Source organism: Gouania willdenowi, chromosome 3 (genome assembly GCF_900634775.1).
Source record: "Gouania willdenowi chromosome 3, fGouWil2.1, whole genome shotgun sequence".
In the NCBI taxonomy this organism is placed as follows: Eukaryota; Metazoa; Chordata; class Actinopteri; order Blenniiformes; family Gobiesocidae; genus Gouania; species Gouania willdenowi.
In genome coordinates, this window is record NC_041046.1 from 6,424,887 (window position 1) to 6,442,630 (window position 17,744).

General features: G+C 37.2%; 1 protein-coding gene across 1 annotated transcript; it reads right to left on the bottom strand.

Moving 5' to 3' along the window:
- Window positions 1–2,208: 2,208 nt before the first annotated feature.
- ccne1 (cyclin E1) lies at window positions 2,209–17,060 on the bottom strand. The gene is made up of 12 exons (XM_028440116.1): window positions 16,693–17,060; window positions 16,147–16,197; window positions 15,893–15,980; window positions 14,718–14,780; window positions 13,341–13,504; window positions 11,031–11,166; window positions 7,791–7,937; window positions 6,808–6,903; window positions 6,513–6,647; window positions 5,091–5,202; window positions 4,860–5,017; window positions 2,209–3,048 (listed from the first exon to the last, which is right to left on the bottom strand). Exons 2-12 carry the CDS (start codon window positions 16,158–16,160, stop codon window positions 2,869–2,871), a joined length of 1,293 nt encoding a protein of 430 aa, XP_028295917.1. The 5' UTR covers window positions 16,161–16,197; window positions 16,693–17,060; the 3' UTR covers window positions 2,209–2,868.
- Window positions 17,061–17,744: the final 684 nt, after the last annotated feature.

Below are 17,744 nucleotides of genomic sequence, written 5' to 3' on the forward strand. Positions count from 1 at the left end.
TTTTCAGAAACTCAGTTTTCCCGGTGCTTATATTGCAGTCATTTTTAATGTTAAACTGTTCATAAAAAAAATAACTCAAAATTCATACAAAATCCTTGAATTTTCCTGAAATTATTAGATATTTCCCATAAGTAAATAGAAATTGGTCATAAAATCCAGGAAATTTAAAGTGAAGATCCTGTCAGGACTGTTATTTATCGTGCGTTGCTTGGATATTGTCGGTTTCTTACATGTTGTATTTTATGTATACATATGTGTAAACTAGGGCACAATAATGTTGAAATGACTCATTTTCCAGCATAAAATCTGTGACACACTTGAGATCAAACTGGTCCATATTTAGCCCTGAACGAAAATGAGTTTGACACCCTTGCTATAGAATTTTCTAGATTTCTACTTAAATATTCCATAAAGTTCTAAAATAGATCAAGAGAACCCAGTTAAACAAACATATGTTATGTGATTGTTTTTTTGTTGAGGAAAATGATCCATTTATTACGTGTGTGAGAGCTCAGTAAGAACAGTAAATGTGACCATTCATTCCCACACTGTCCACAGACATAAAGCTATAAATAAAGCAGATTGGTTTTGCTAATTACAACATTGTGTCTGTGCAAAAGTCAAAACTGTGTTGTGGGTTTTTTTTTTTTACTCTGAATGGCATTTGTAGAGGTTTTTTTTTTTTTTTTTAATCTCAAATAATTACATTTTGTTTGGAGATGTGTTTTATCTGTCCACTGTTGATAAAAAGGAGTTTAACCACAGAGTTACAGTGACATCTAGTGGTTACAAAGCTTAATTCATCTATCATTTTTATGAATAATCACAGATTAACCAGGTTGTTTTACATCAATGATTCTCAACCTTTTCAGCCCAAAAAGAGAGGGAAAGTCAGGCCACGCCCACAAGCCATGTCTTGTTAGCTTGGAAGACGATAGAAAATGGCTACAAAAAAAGGGCAGTTGGATTTAAAGAGATGTTTTAAGCCAATATGTGAAGCTACGCCTGTGGTAAAGAAGTTCGAGGTTGTTTCTGTTGAAATCATGGAGAAAAGCAGCAGCACAGTAGCAGTTAGCGTAGCATGTAGCAACAGTTAACGTAGCGTGTAGCTACAGTTAGCATAGCGAGTAGCAGCACCTGTAGCGATGATGCTAATGCAGGAGAACCTGCCTCCATCAGACAGGACACAGTCAACGCCCACGGTTAAAGTTCTGATATGGACATTAAGACAGAGGCTCAGTTCAAAGCTAAGATGATCTGCTGCTCTAGGTTTATGAAAGACAAGGCAGGCCTCGGCTGGGAAATATTGAAAAAGGTAAGGTAAGCATGTTATATTTAACTCTCTGCTGTGCTGCTGATTCATTAGATGAGTTATGGGTGTGCAAGTTAAAAGTGGCTAAATCATAGGACTGCCATCTTTGATCGTTTAGTGGACTAATTTGTTGATGCCATCGTGGTCGACCGGAAACGGTATCAGTTTCAATACCGTAAAAAAAAATATGCAATGCACTTATGTGATAAGGATTAAATATCAAATATAATTTATTTAATCCCTAAACATGATTCTATGTCCAGCAACAGCTGTGTGAGTGAGTGAGTGCTCGCTGCAACAAAAAAAAAAGTTTTGGCTGCAGCAGTCAGTGAGAGAGCAAACGAATTAAGAGGCTTGAAGCACAAGCATCCACTATTGAATTAATCGTTTTTCTGCACAAGAACATGGATTATCCTTATATTTGATATGTGGATTATGTAAACAGATTAACTGCTGTCTTTGGCGCCGCGGGCGTGCACTGCGCACCTGTGTTTGACGTGCGTTTGTTTCCCTGTGCGCTGATCTGATGTTGACATTAACAGTTGTCTGTTAATAAAAGCAGGCTTACCACTAAAACAGATGTAAATTTGTCATTTGTATGAGGAAAAAAATAGGTTTTAATTTTCGGTTTCAGGTCAAACTGAAACATGGCAGATTTGACAGCTGTCACTCAGAGAGAGAGGGAGGGATGCGCTCCATAATGAGCGATTGTCTTTTATTAAACATTTATGTTACCGGTAATTTGTTGTTTGTGTTCGTGTGATATAATTGGCTCATTTAGTTAGCAAAAGGCGCTTTAAAATATGTTTAATCCGTGATATTTTGTCTCTCTGTTACTGCCGGGACAACACAAGGCGTTTTTTCAGGGATCTGAAGATTGACAAATGAAAAAGAAATCATTAAAAACAGTCTTTAATTGAAGTTTCTGTAGCAGCATTTCATTTTACATTTTGATGGCGGACCAACAAACTGTAGTGTGTAATAAAAGTGAAAACATTAAATACAATCAAACACTTGAGCTTCTGAAGCCGTGGCTGTTCTCTTGTCTACGGAGGTAGCCAAGCTACTACTGGTCCCTGAACGCACCGCGGAGCGTCATGTCTGACAAACTGGCAGGAGCGGAACCACGCAAACCCTCTTTCTATGTACACACACACACACACACACACATCACAGGCATACATTTCCCATCATGCAAAGCCCACTTTATAGCAGCACATAGAGCCAATGCTGACTCTAGTATTAGTTTTTGGGCGAGTGTGTGTGGGCGAAAATAAAAAAATAGTCACTGATCCAAACACATTCAATCAAGTAGAGACTGTTAAACATCTGTTGAGTTTTTGGCCTTTGCATAGAGGATAAGAGGAGGTCTATTAAAGGCAGGCGTGGCTCTTCAAAGGAAGGAAACCTTTGAATTAAACATCAAAGGAAGAAATCATGTGTCTCTGCAGGTGAAGGTTGTCCAATCAGCATGTGAGGAGAAGTGTGACCTACGCTGCAGAGACGACACATTTAATTCCTCTTCCTTTGATCCAGCTTATGTTCTTCCTGTCCCGTCAGTGCGTTACTTCATGTGACGGACTGAGCCTCCGCGCTCGTCCAATCAGAGCCGGAGGTTCCAGTCGCACAGACTCATCACTTTTCTCACTGCTGAGGGGCGGAGTCAGGACGCCCAAGGGAAGGGGACAGAGGCTCGGGTGATTCTCTTCTCCATCCTGGGAGCTTTGGGCTTTTTCCTGAACACACAATAATCACATCTATTTACACATCACTGAGAAAGTGTTGAGCTGACACCACATACTGATGATACTCAGAGCTTAAATGATTAAAAATTCAAAAAGTGACAGTTAAAAACAACTTTGTATCAAAGTGTTAGTTTTCTTTAGGTTTCTGTTAAGCTAAATAGACTTTTCTGTGCTTTAAACAATATTAAAGTGCTATTAGGGCTTCTTACATATGCTCAAAGTGGTTTTTTTTTCTTCGTTGATTTCCTCAATCGTTAGAGGGTGATTTGCTCCTTTCTTACTGCAGGGCGAGTCCAAACACCTCACTACAATTTGATGATGCGTTCCCGCTTTGATGATAAATTTGACGCGGCACTGAGCTGGAGAAGCCGCGCCTCCAGGAATCTCTCTGCCGTGATTGACATGTAAACAGACACGCCCACAAAGGTGAGCATTTCAACGTCCTTCACCCCCACGCTCTGTCTCGTGTTTATAAAGCAGCATGAGCTCGGCTACAAAGTGGGTGGGAGGAGGGCGGGCCGTCCTCTGGCCCTACGTCACCGTGCGGGGAGGAGGAAGTCAGCGTCCCGTCTATAGACACACCCACTCATGAATATGCATAAGTAGGTCGCAAATCAGCCTGTTTGTGTAGAATTGTTCAGAAAGTGACTTTACAGAAGCAAAAACTCTGGAAATCAGGCAAGTTTGAGAAAATAAACCTCAAATACTATGTTTTTAGAGTTCTTAGAACAACTGGAGATGGGTGAAAAATAGCATGATATGGGACCTTTAAAGATAAATGGATAAATTTATGATTCCTGTTCAAGTCGCTCTCCTGTGGAGAAGTCACAAGTTCATTGTTTACAGTTACATTTTGCCTTTTTTATTTATTTATCCATGTGCCCCTCATTTATCAACTGTTCATATGTTCAGATCTGAGCATTCCAACCAAATTCACGCAAATTTCGGTATTTATCAATTCTGACGTGAGCGTACACTATGATCAGATCTCACGTCATGTCTGACCTCGTATATGATCGTCTGTAGTTCAGCAGAAAAATTTGACTGATTATGCTACAATGACAACTGAGGGTTTCAGACTCAGACACGTTCAGAACAGATGAAAATGTATTATTAAAACAAATTAAACCAAATAAAATTAGCAAAAAGTCCACATTATTACTGGTACCACTTTTTTGGTTTTCCTTTCACTGAACACTATATAACCCCACTGGTAAACTCTGCTACCGGCCGAACAGAAGCGATTGGCTGATTGCCTAATAAACAGACAAGGGACAACATTTAGTCATTTTAAGGGTATTGTTAATTTATTTGAATGTGTTATTTATTGCCTAAAGCGAGCGGACAACGTCATATCCATGGCTCTGTTGTGTAGTTGTTCTCAGCGCACAGTGGGGGTCAGACTTCACCTGCTCAGTAGATGATCCTCTTCCACGGAGCATTTCAAATTAGCTTCTTTAATTCCAGTTTTCACACTATCAAAAAGCACATCTTTATTTAGCTCCACCTCAGATGTGAGGATGGCGATTTTCATCTTGGAACTGTTTCTTTTCTTGTTTGACCTCAGTGGACGTGGCCTCCGAAACAGGAGGGCGTAATATGTTAATGACAATCAAATTCAGCCGCCGCATTTATCAACACCTGATAAATTGTATGCTGGTATTGGTCAGAATCGCATGTTGGTCCCGTAGTACGAACAATGTGCACTCAGATTAACGCCCCTTTTCACGCAAGGTTGATGAATGAGGGCCAAAGTGTTTGCCTATACTGTTAAAGACACACACAGTGAGTGTATCACTCACCAGCCATGTCAGGTAGGGTGAGTGTGTCTGGATGTTGTGCATGTCGTCTGCACTGATTCCTGGAAACACTTTCATAGGCGACCGACCCATTTCTCTCAGAGCGACAGCAAACGGCTCCATCCACCTCACACACTCCTCCACCTTCACACGCTTCAGAGCTGGAAGAGGAAGAATAGTGATGTCACAGCAGAATCAAAGAGAGAAACAGTGGAAGTGAGAGGCTTCACTCACCTGAGACGTTTTCCACCAACTCTAAAGAGGAGAAGTGAAAGAGTGCCGAGGCTGCCAGGATGCCGTTAGAAAACTCAAAGCAGCGAGTGTCCAGCAAGCACAGATCTAACAACTGGAACACAAAACACACTCAGCACCTCCGAAAAAACTACAAAAATATTATTCAAAACCATTTCAGAGTTGACCTATTTTACCTATTTCTGTTTAATTATTTTTTTAAATTCTGGTTCTATAGTAAACAATGCAAAACTACATAATAGTTCCTTTTCTTTTTAAAAGTGCAACTGAAAATGTATTTTGTACCTTAACAATTGGCCTTTAAAAAAAAAAGTCTGCACTGTATTTACATCAGATATTTGTTTGGACCAGCTGGTAACCCAGTGGTCGGTTGACATGCAGATATTCTTGCTGTGAAGAAGAGATGCTATGCGCTAGCACACAGAGCTAATAGAAAAACGTGACTTTTACAGATATTCACGTAATATTACAGATATTCTTTCAGTGCTAAAGGGGTAAGGACTCATTTATGAACATGTTTAAGAGTAGAAGGCAGTCAGAACGAAAATAGTAGCAGATTCAGCCCACCGCCTACACTTTTGGACGAGAAGGATAAATAGATTAAAAAAAGTACTGCGATTTAATTTTCAGAGTATCCATGTGAACCGTGATACCTATGAATCGATTTTTAACTGCCTTACGATTAATCGTTACATCCCCAGTTTCCAAAACATGTAAGTGGGTGTTTAGACAATGTCATGAAGATATTAAATTAAAATTTTAGCAAAATATCACCAACATATTTACTCAAGTTGAGATTTTGAACGAGAACTTTGACAAACTTTGATATATTCATTCGTTTTCTGGTGTTTCCGTGTCATGTTGGGTCCAGATTTTAAATTACACTTTTTTAGATTTTTTCATTTCAGAACATTAATTCCACAATTTCTATGATGTAAAATAAATTCCCTACAGGTGATTGCCAACAATTCTAAACAATACAATTCCAGCAAGTTCATTTAGTCTTTTTTTTGAAGGTTTCATTTATTCAGGCAACTTTTTGATCTCCTGACATGTTATGACTGCCAACTAAGGACACATCAAAGCAATCAGTAGAAGCCTCTGAGGAAGACTGACCGTTGGTAGTCGTAACATGTCAGGAGATTAAGTAAATTTCCTGGAAAAACAAGTTCAAATCAACTACTACTAAATTTCAGCCTGATCCGTTCACGAATAACAGAGGAGTAGTGATTTTAACTAGTGTACACAACAAGAAGAAGAATAAAGTGAGTGGCGCTTTCAGTCGGGTAGCCCAGCCTACAAAGTTGTCTGATAAATTAAACGTTAACATGTTACTTCTAAATGTTGGTTTTGAATTGTTGAGCAGGAAGGGGTGTGTCTTAGTGAAGAGAACCCAGGACGTACCTCTGCGATCTGTGTGAAGGTAGCCTGAGGATACTGAGGGATGAGCAGCTCCTCCGTCTCCTTCAGATAAGCCACCTGCATGTAAACATTGAGCCAGGAGATGGGAGTCTGTGGACTTAGACTCCAGTTCAACTCCTGGGACAAAAAACAGTGACAAACATGGTGAGACCAGTGATAAATATGAAGATAAAAACAGACATGAACATCACTGCAGCTGTTATTCCATGAACCTAAAGAGCTACAGGTTCATTTAACCTGAGAACTTCCTCTAGGAGGACAAGTGTGTGCTGTTTACCTTCATAATAATGATCTCCATACTGAGGAGCTCGTCCTCTGTGCACGCTTCATCTGTGACATAGACAAACTGGTGCACCTTGGGAGGATACATCTCCTACACAAACAAAACACAGAGGCAAACCGAACATGACGTTAAGTGAACAAAAAGCTTTTTATTTCTCCTTCTCTAAAGGGGCATCTTTATGGTGTGACCACAGTTTAATCCACTCAGACTGTAGATCTGACAGGTTGTTCCTTAAAGTGCTCGCTCACATTGATTCATTCACTCTTAGGGATGGGAATTGATATGAATTTAGCGATTCCATTATCGATACTGTGTATCGATCTGATTCCTTACCGATTCTCATTGTGTGAGGGAATTAAATAATACAAATGAATTTGTTTGTTTTAACGCTTTATTATATTATCCTTGTCTCTTTAATTTCCCTGCAGGTATATCAGCTCTCTTTTAATCCACCTGGTATCGATTGTTTTCACTGGATAATAATATCTACAAAAGCACTATATAAAATTGATGAATTATTATTATAATAACATGACTACAAACATTTGAGAATATTTAGGGCGCTCCTTTTGAACAACTAGATCCAAAACTGATTCAAACAAAACAAATAATTCTTCTTCCAAAAGTACAGCTGAACTTACATATTTAAATGGTAAAGCTTTAGAATCCATATCATTCGTTCTTCATTATGTAACAAAAACACTCATTATTTGATATTCGTCTCCAAAACCAAAATGAAAAAATGGAAAACGCCTTGTTTTTCAAATTCAAGCTCTTTTGCTTCGGTACAGAAAACGAAAAATGGAAAACAAACACCTTTATTCGTTTTCTCCATTACCGATTGGCCAAAGTACGTGATTGTTAGATCTGGTTTGATTAAGAGAGATTTGTGTCTTGAAGGAAGATCAGTGGGACACAATGGTTCTGTGTGTTGAGATTAACAGTGCGTGCACACAGTGTGACCAAAGCGTTCATACCTCGACTTTGGCAGCGATGAATAAACATGTGATACCGATGAGCTGCAGCGTAGATTTAAAGACGTTCCTCTGAGTAGCCATGAAGCGATCAAAGTAGTCCTGAGCGAGATGGTACGTCTCCCTGTGCAGTTTATAGACCTCACTCACCTGAAACACACGAGAAGACTTTACATTACACCTGGAACGGAATGAACTTTAACAATGGGAGTCACACAGTTCACTTTGAGGAGGTTCCTAGAGACGTTTCTGACTCCTTTAAACACAGTGAACTGAGAAGAGAAAATAGAGATGATGTTTAGAAGCCATGGATGGGAATCTTTGATACCAAGAGAAGGTTCTCTAACAGTGGTTCTCAACCTTTTCAGCCCACGACCCCCAAAATAAGGTTCCAGAGAGCAGGGACCCCCACTATAGCTGAAGGTGGTTGAACACAGACATGAACACTGAAGAGCAGTCATGTGGAGACAGGGTCATGTATAAGGGGGAATAAAGGGGAGAGATTGTTGGGGTCCATCATTAAGTCAGCAAAATGATGGTCCATTGTTCTATGAATCTGTGATAACCACATTTATTTATTCATCTGAATAATATCCACTGTTATCCAGAATGTTTATTATTATTATAGTCATCTTAAAGATGGAAATTCTTGTTTTAATCACAAATTAAATGGGTTAAAAGTGACCAAAAATATTGGAAATGGGATTTTAAAAACCACAGATTGCACAGTTGCAAACGAGAGTGGCCAAAAACAGACAGAAAAAGTGGTAAAAAGGGTTCAAAGTGTCAATATTGGAACAATTAGTTAAACTGGGAAATAATGGGTATGGCAAGTCGTGAATGTGGTTAAATTGCAAAAATAAGCATGAAATATAAGTGACAATAATGGGTCAATATATGTGACATTAGGTGGAAAAGATTTATGAATGCAGAAAATGTCGAACGTGGAAAAATGTGCAGAAAAGGCATTGAAATTTCATGAAGTGGCAGAAATGAGTGTAATGTAGCAAAAATGCGCAAAAATGACAAAAGTGATGAAAGTAGGTTAAATTATGGAAAGTTTGGTGTAGTTGCAGAAAATTGGCTCAAATTGTTAAAAAAATATTTTATTTGCTTGAAAGAATCTGTTGACCCCTTCCCAGTGTCTCGCAGCCCAAAATGGGGTCCCTTTGATGATTAAGGAGCCTCGAAATTTTTCTATTTATAAGTTTCTTAAAAAATCCTAAAGAAGCCGCAAAACAAATGTATCCAACATGTTCTTTGGGTCACAGTTTCTGCTTAAACTGCTGTGGATGATTTTTTTATTTTTTTTATTTAACCTTTATTTAACCAGGAAAAAAATCCCATTGAGATTAAAAACCTCTTTTTCAAGGGAGTCCTGGCCAAGAGGCAGCAAAGTTACAACACTGAACAGAAATACATTTACATTACATTAAAATGACAGGATAACATAAGAATCAAATAAAACAATTACAGACAACTGAGGCAGTCTCAAATTCTCTCAGTTTCATTTTAAAAGCATTCAAGGATAACAATTCAGTCAAATTCCAGTCTCTTTGCAGTGTGTTCCAAGCACAAGGAGCTGCATGTGCAAAGGCTTTTTTCCCCAGCTCTGTGCGGGCAAAAGGAACTGTGAGCAACAGCTGATCATTGGATCTCAGTGCATAAGTGTTCGTGCTTCGTGCTTCTCTTAGTAAGTAGCAAACATTTTCAAATTGTATTTCATCCAAAAGTTCTTCATGTCTAGTACTGATGTCGGTGTGACCCCAAAAACTCAGTGTAAGGTGAAAACCAAAACAAAATGAAGGCGGATGTTGATATATACACGTGAATACAGCCAAAATCACCACGCCAATTAATCACTTTTTCATGTACCGGTGAACGCCCCGCCCCCACGCTCTGTCTCGTGTTTATAAAGCAGCATGAGCTCGGCTACGGAGTGGTGGGAAGAGGGCGGGCTGTCCTCTGGCCCTATGTCACCGTGCGGGGAGGAGGAAGTCAGTGTCCTATAGTGGGCGTATCTATAGACACGCCCACTCATGAATTTGCATAAGTAGCAACGCAAATCAGCCTGTTTGTGTAGAATTGCTCTTCAGAGGACCAAAACTCTAGAAAACCGGTGAGTTTGGGAAAATAAACCTCAAATACAATGTTTTTGGGGTTCTTAGAACAAATGGAGATGGGTGAAAAATATCATGACATGAGACCTTTAAAGCCGCACCAAGGACTTTGTGACCTAAAGCTCTACAATTGATTAATCTAGTCTTTTTAATCTCACCAAAAAATAGCTGAGAAATGCCTTCAGTTTCAGGTATTTTCATTTAAATTACATTATTGTGGCAGATCAAAAAATTAATATATAACAAAGTAATTTATTGTTTTTAACAGACTTGAAGAAATGCAGACATAACTACATTAAAATGAATGGCGTTATTTTTAGTGCGTTATTTTTTTACTGTAAAGAATTAATCACAATTAACACTTAAAGTGACAAAGTAATAACACTTCTTTAAACAAACTTTTACATTCTTCTGAAGGACTCCAAATCCCACAAAGCAATGCAAAAACTTTTTCAAAGTCAACAGCACATTGATGGAGTCCAGGGTTTCCACACTTTCACAATGATTTTTCAAAACTTTTTAAAAATATTTAACCAAATTTCCATGACTTAGTTCTGAAGCACTAGGATTAATTAAATGCATTTCCTGGTTTTTAGCGTACGCCAGCTGAAGTGATCTCACCTACACTCAGTTTTATAAATGAAGCGAAGAGTAAATTTGTGAGATCTTGTGATTCCCACTCAATTATGATGCCAACATGCAACACTTTCGCTTTTAGATAACGCTCAACATCTTTATGGTTTAACATATTTTAACCATTGAAATAAAATGGACTATATTTCAAAAACAGTTAAAATACTCCATGACTTTTCAAGACTGGATATTCGGTTTTTCAAATTCCTCAACTTTTCTAGGAATTTCATGACCGTGGGAGTCATAAACAAACTTGAGTGGCAATTTTAACCTTTGACATTTGTTTACAAGTAAAATCTCCTGTTTTTCTAAATAAATACCTGTTATTTATTGATCAATGACAGTGATTATAAAACTTTTTGGATTAAGATGTAGTTTCAGTTTACTGTAAATAAACTAACATTCCAAACAACTAAAAGCAGCAGGTTTAAATACTTTGATAAAAAAGGTAAACTGAGAGAAGAGACAGAGGTGGAGATGGACCACAGACCTCCATGAGCCAGTCCAGGAGAATAGCTCTCATCTTGGGCTGGAGATGAGGATGTTTCTCCATCATGTGAACATCTCTGGTGTAGGTTTTATCTTTCTCCAACATGTTGTTCCACACCACGTCCTTACTGGCCCAGCTACAACAAACAGTCCAGGTAATGTTAAATAATATCACTCTGACCAAATTAAAAACATAATGAGAAAGAATGAATTCCTGCAGATCACTAAAAAAATATGGTTAAAGAAATATTTACATCCACATTGGTAATGGATAGAAGAGAGAAATAAAAAGATTAACTTAAAACAACGAGACTTTTTCCTGATAAACTGTTGTTTCCAGGGTTGGGGTCAATTATAATTGTAATCTTGTAATAGATAATTACTAAGGATATAACGATTCACTCAACTCCTGACACGATTCTCAAACGATTTATTTTACAAAATGGGACTGTACACAAATTACTGAATGCCTTGATAAACTATTCAAAACAATGCAATTTAACTAAAAATAAATTTTGAATGAAATAAATACAGGAATAATACAAATGAAGAAGAAGCCTATTAATTTAAATTCTGGTTCTATAGTAAACAATGCAAAACTGCATAATAGTTCTTTTTCTTTTTAAAAGTGCAACTGAAAATGTTTTTTGTGCCTTAACAATTGGACTTAAAAAAAAAAAACTAGTCATTGCACATTTACATCAGATATTTGTTTGGACCAGCAGAGGGCGCTGGTAACCCAGTGGTCGGTTGGCATGCAGATATTCTAGCAGTGAAGAAGAGATGCTATGCTAGCAGACAGAGCTAATAGAAAAACGTGACTTTTACAGAAATTTGTGTAATATTACAGATATTCTTTCAGTGCTAAAGGGGTAATGAATCATTTATGAACATGTTTAAGAGTAGAAGGCGGCCAGAAAGAAAGTAGTAGCAGAATCCGCCCGCTGCCTCCACTTCTGGACAAGAGAACAATAAATATATAGCGCCATCTGCTGTTTAAAAAAAAAAAAAAAAAAAAAAAAAAAGTACTGCGATTCAATTTTCAGAGTATCAATGTGAACCGTGATACCTATTAATCGATTTTTAACTGCCTTACGATTAATCGTTACATCCCTAATAATTACAATCATTATAATTGGAATTCTAAAAATCTGTTGCTGTCGTAATCAAAATTAAATAGTAATTGAGATAATTGACTTTGTAATTGTAATTGCCATGAAAATTCTATAAAAATTGTCAATTATAATTCACAGTTCTACACATATGTAGTTTATTAATAAAATATGTTTCATATCAAGCTCTTCAACATTTTACCATTTAAAAAATTTTTTACTACTACTACTGACATAAAAGTCTCAGACGCCCCCACACCAAAAATATTAAAACCTATTTTCATTGATTAGAAAAGTAACAAATAAATTTGATGATAGATATTTGTTTTAAGTGTATTTTACTCTTTCGAACAGGAATAATAGTCTATGTTGGTAGAGTTGTTTTTTTGTATATTTATTTTTTGTTGCTGTTGTTTTCTTCTTTTAACTTGTTTGAATAAAAAATAAATAAATAAAACAAGATGTACTTGTTGCTAACATGCTAATGAAAAGGTAGTAAAGTGTTTTTTAAAGCAAATGGCTCCATAATAAATCAGACACTTTCAGAAACAGTGAAAGGACTAAACAATGCCCCCTAGTGAAAAAAAGTAGAAAGACTTTCCTCTTCTTTTTATATATATTTATATATTATTTAAATAATAACATTTATCAGATCAAGTCAATACAAAACATCCATGTGTGAGAAAACAATAACTAAAGAGAATTATAATCTCACTCAATGTTCCATATTCTCTATAACGCACGAGTAACCACAACAAACACAACATCCTGTTTGCTTTTCAATTTTATTCTCATGAAATTACGATTTTAATCTTGAAGTATTACGACTTACATCACATAAAAATACAATTTTATTAAGATACTACTTTATTCCCAAAGTATTACACTTTAATATTGAAATATGATTATTCTTGAAATAATACTCATTAAGATTAAAGATTTTATTAAAATGTGACTGTTTTTTTTTCAAATATGACAACTTTAGTCTTGAAATAGTATAAATCTAATCTCATAAAATTAGGATTTTATTAAGATACAACTTTGAACTTGAAATATTCTCTAAATCTTAAAAAATTAAGATTTTAATTTATACTAAAAATATTACAACCTAAAAATTGGTCTTCATGTGAAGCCTTTGAAGCAGCCGTGTGTGTGTGTGTGTGTGTGTGTACGTTAAACGTGAATGGTAGATTACTCACCACAGCACAGGGAGGGGGGCATAATGCACTGGCGTAGCAAACACATTGTTGAAGTCGTAGAGTCGGAGGCCGTGGTTAATCAGGGCCAGTGGTTGGTGTTCTTCCTGATCAGGGGTGGAGATCCACCTGTGTGGACTTGTGCTGTGAGCACCAGGGCTCCGCCCCTGCTTCACAGCAGGAAAACAACAGTTAGAATCAGAGTGAAGTTTAACACACACACACACAGTCTGAATCATTTAGAAGAAAACACTTTATCAACTGCGCACGAATCATTTTTACAGCTGCATTAATCAATCTTTATGCTGTTATCCCAAATCTTTAAACACAATAAACCATTTTCAAACTTCTAAAACTAAACTGTGTTTTCTTCCCTTAAATATTTAGAATATAGAAGCTCAATACTCTTGCTAATCATTTCAGAAAGTGAAATCTATAGATTTATTACACATCGAGTGAAATATTTCAGGCCTTTATTTCCTGTAATTTGGATAATTATGGTTTATAGATTATGAAAACTCAAAACTGTGTCTCATAAAAAGTAGAATATAACTTATTAAGATTAAGATTAAGATTAGATTAAGATTAAATTAAGATTAAAGATTAAATCGGGCTTTCGCCTTTAATTGGCCATGTAATGTTAGTACATTATTGGAATTTGTCTTCTGCACTTAACCCATCCCTGAGGAGCAGTCTTAGTTTTGGTTTTAATCATCTGTGGGCCATAATTATCAAAAATTACAACAAACAAAGACTTAAAATTTTCCAATCTTTGTAATTAAGCTCTATGAATTTCACTTCATGAATTGATTGACAAAAATAAGAATTTTTTTTATAATATTCTATTTTAAGCTGTTCCTGTAGAGCAGCGGGTACGTGTATCCCTAGGTCTACTTGAACACCTACATAGATACACAGAAACATTTATTTTTTAACATTATACACTTTATGTTATATGCACACGGACGTTTTTCCTCATCCATCAATAATATTTTGTGGCACAACTCTTTAAAATACACCAAAAGGTGAAATTCAAATTTAAAACCAGCAATAGAAATAGAGAATCAGAATCTGTATTTGTCATTAAATATAATACAGAACAAGAAAGTTTCATTTCAGTTTCATCACGTCCAAGAAAACATGAAAAGACAATCACATATAACACACAACATGGCAGGAGCAGAGGAAAATGAATGGATAAAAAAGCCTAAATTCAAGGTTAATGTTAGATTAGACAGATTAGACAAGCCTGCAGACACCAATAAATAATGTCTAACATAATCTAAGGGGTATGTGCGATAAGAAATAAAGGAAAGGGGTACATGGAGATATAAAGTTTGGTAAACATTGCTGTAGAGTAGAAAGGTTTAGTGAACCCACCTCAGGATCACGGTGCTTCTTCTTGGTCATCTCTGCTCCCACTTCATCTGGATCTTGTAAATACTGAGAATTAAAAGCAACAAATATATCAACAAAATATTCAGTTTGACTGCATTTCTTAAAAGTTATAAAAAAAAGCGAGAGGGTTTTTTTTGCATAAAAAGATTCCATATATGTAGTACCTTAGTATTAATGAGCTCAATTTGAATTAAAAAAAAAACAAAAACCATTACTTATCTATAATGTATTTATCTATAATTTATCTAAAGTGTCAAAACTATTGACTACTGACTGCAGCATGCAGTTTGGGGCGGTGCTCAACGTTCAATAAACCAATCGCGTTCAGACTTTAACCCTAACCTTTATTTATTTTGATGTTGATTATTTTTAACTGTATAAGAATCACAGCACAATAGCATGCCACATTGAGCTCCGCCCCAAACTACGGACTGAAAGCCAATAGCATGCCGACGATGAGCAGCGTTGAGCTCCGCCCTAAACCGCGGTCAGGGGTACTTCGGATTTTACAAACTCATCAAAATGTTCCCCAGGGACCCTGAATGCATCTCGGGAACACGTTGATTTAAAAGACCATAACTCTGCTAGCATGTGGTCTATCTAAGAAATTACACCAATTTCTGAAAGCGAAGGAGTTGGTCTTTAGGGCCAATAATCAATCAATCACTAACTGTGTTTGCTCAGGTGTTTTTTTGTTTGTTTTATCATATCACATATTTTTCATTTACCTAAAAGTGAAAAAAAAATAAAACAAGGGGGCAACATTTATGGCTGTTTAGATTCTTTTTATGCAATACTTTACTTTTGATACTAAAATGTGAGCTATTTTAAGACTTTTACTCAAGTGATTTTCTAATGTGTGACTAACTTTTACCAGTCATTTTAAATTATTGTATTTTTACTTCGTTCATTTTGTCAGGTACTTTATACACCTTATACATTTCTATATAATGTGACAATTACCAAGTGATGAATTAATTCAGTGTAACAAGAATGATTTTAATCATGACACATTTTAAATGTGTTAACTATTTTGGTTTATTTTGCTTACTTGAATTCCCACGTGGGTAAAAGCTATAAATGAGTGTGAAAGTCCCAGTGTCAGTGGTTAAATCCCAGTACAGCCACTGGTTGTTCTAACATTAACAGTCACTCACAATGGCAACATCTGCCTTCCTCTTCCTGGACCTCACTGGGAGCTCATTGGGGGTTTGTGGATGGTCAGGGTTCGGTTCCCTCTGGTCCCTGTGAACACACACACACACACACAACACCATCAGAGATCCACATCAGACCTGAACCATGTGGGTCGGAACCCGGTCCCACAGCGAGCCTGGTGCTAACCTTTAGCCACAGTGCTACAGCTTCACCAACTTCTACCACATGATGGAATAAAAGGCGTAAAACTCACCCCTTTGCTCGCATTATAGTCCGAGGTCTGTGTGGGAGAGTGTGAGCAAACCTGTGGATGACAAAGCTGAGTGTGTGTGTGGGTTTTCTGGGGTCTAAACACACACACACACACACAGTCCCAACCCCCACTCACAGCTAACAAAGCCCAGTCAGCCTTCCGCGGGTAAACTGGTACAGTACGCGATGTTAAAGTGGGAATAAACATCTTAAAAACACCAACAAACACATTGAACACATCACATAAACCAGTGACAAACCTTAGACTGTAATATTAGCAGCTAACAGCGGCTATTTCACTCAGAACTGTTCTTTTATTGACCAACTTGGACATCAATGTGGCCACATAATGGCCGCTGAAACGCGCCTGATGAGTGAGATAATCGATTACAAACTACACACACCTGGCCCGTGTGCTCCAGTACAGTTTAAGGACAGATAAAAGACTTATTTTGGACTGACACGCTGAAGTTGTGTAGCTTTGGTTAGCTTCCGAAGCTAGCTTCCAAAGCAGTAGTTGGGTAAAGTTAGTAAGTTCCAGGCTTACCTCCGGGTCAGGCCGTGAAGTTTACTCTACTGAAGCCGTCCACAGGTGCAGGTGAAGCGGGTAGTTCTGGTACAGAGGGTCGGTGTCGGTAGGCCGTGCTGGTTCCGGTGAGCTCGCGCCTTGCACTGAACAGAGATGAGTTCAGGCATCAAACGTCACAGAGGAGCGCTTCAAGTTGGCGCTAAAACTCCGACTTCACCGCCTCCTCGCGCGCTCACAAACACTCCATTCACTTCCGTCTCGCGGCTAATAGATAATTAAAGTACAAATATTAGCAACAGCTGCTTTAAAATGAGCGGAATATGACGGAAAAAGCAACTTTGAGATTTTGCCGGCAAACTCAGAGAAGTGACAGCTGCGTAGGCGGGGCTTCTGTAACCGGAAGTGCAGAGAACCGCGTGGCCGCTCTGTCGGATGTAAACAAAGCCTTGCTGTGCTCACAGCAGAGGGAATAAACGCTGACATTACATAAGCTATGCGGGCTTATAGCGCTCTGTAGCATCAGTATAACACTTTAGTGAATATATCACATGTTTGCTGATAGTTGTCATAGTGATTCATAATCATCATTAGCACTAAATGACACCAAACAAAGCCCGGGCTTAGCTAGTCCGTGGTAACAGGCGCTTAAAGGGAACTGGTGACGTCACGGGTCACGGTGTCATTTGTGATAATCACGAGCAGAAATGTAAATTCACTTCCAAAAAACAAATTTAAACTATTTTCATTATGTTAGAACTATACACAGAATTCATTCGGCCTTCAGTGAACCTCAAAACTGTAAAATAATAATAATAATAATAATAATAATAATAACTATTGTCCACTTACATTTATTGTACATTTGTTTCATCTGAAATGTGTATTTATTGATTCCTGTATTTTGTACCCCTGGCATTTTTTTATCTTTATACATTTCTTTCATGTTTCTGCAAAAAAAAATCCATTTATAGTTTGTTACTGAAATTCAATAAAAAGTGACGTAAAAAAGTTTTTTTTTTATTTCAAATATCTTCAAAAACAGAAGCTAAATAAAGAGCTGCATCATTATT

Coding starts and splice junctions, on each gene's coding strand:
- ccne1 (XM_028440116.1), bottom strand. Junction 6,904..7,790: donor TCATCGCTGCCAAAGTCGAG/GTATGAACGCTT, acceptor TTGTTTGTGTAG/GAGATGTATCCTCCCAAGGT. Junction 5,203..6,512: donor CCTTCACACAGATCGCAGAG/GTACGTCCTGGG, acceptor TTTGTGTTCCAG/TTGTTAGATCTGTGCTTGCT.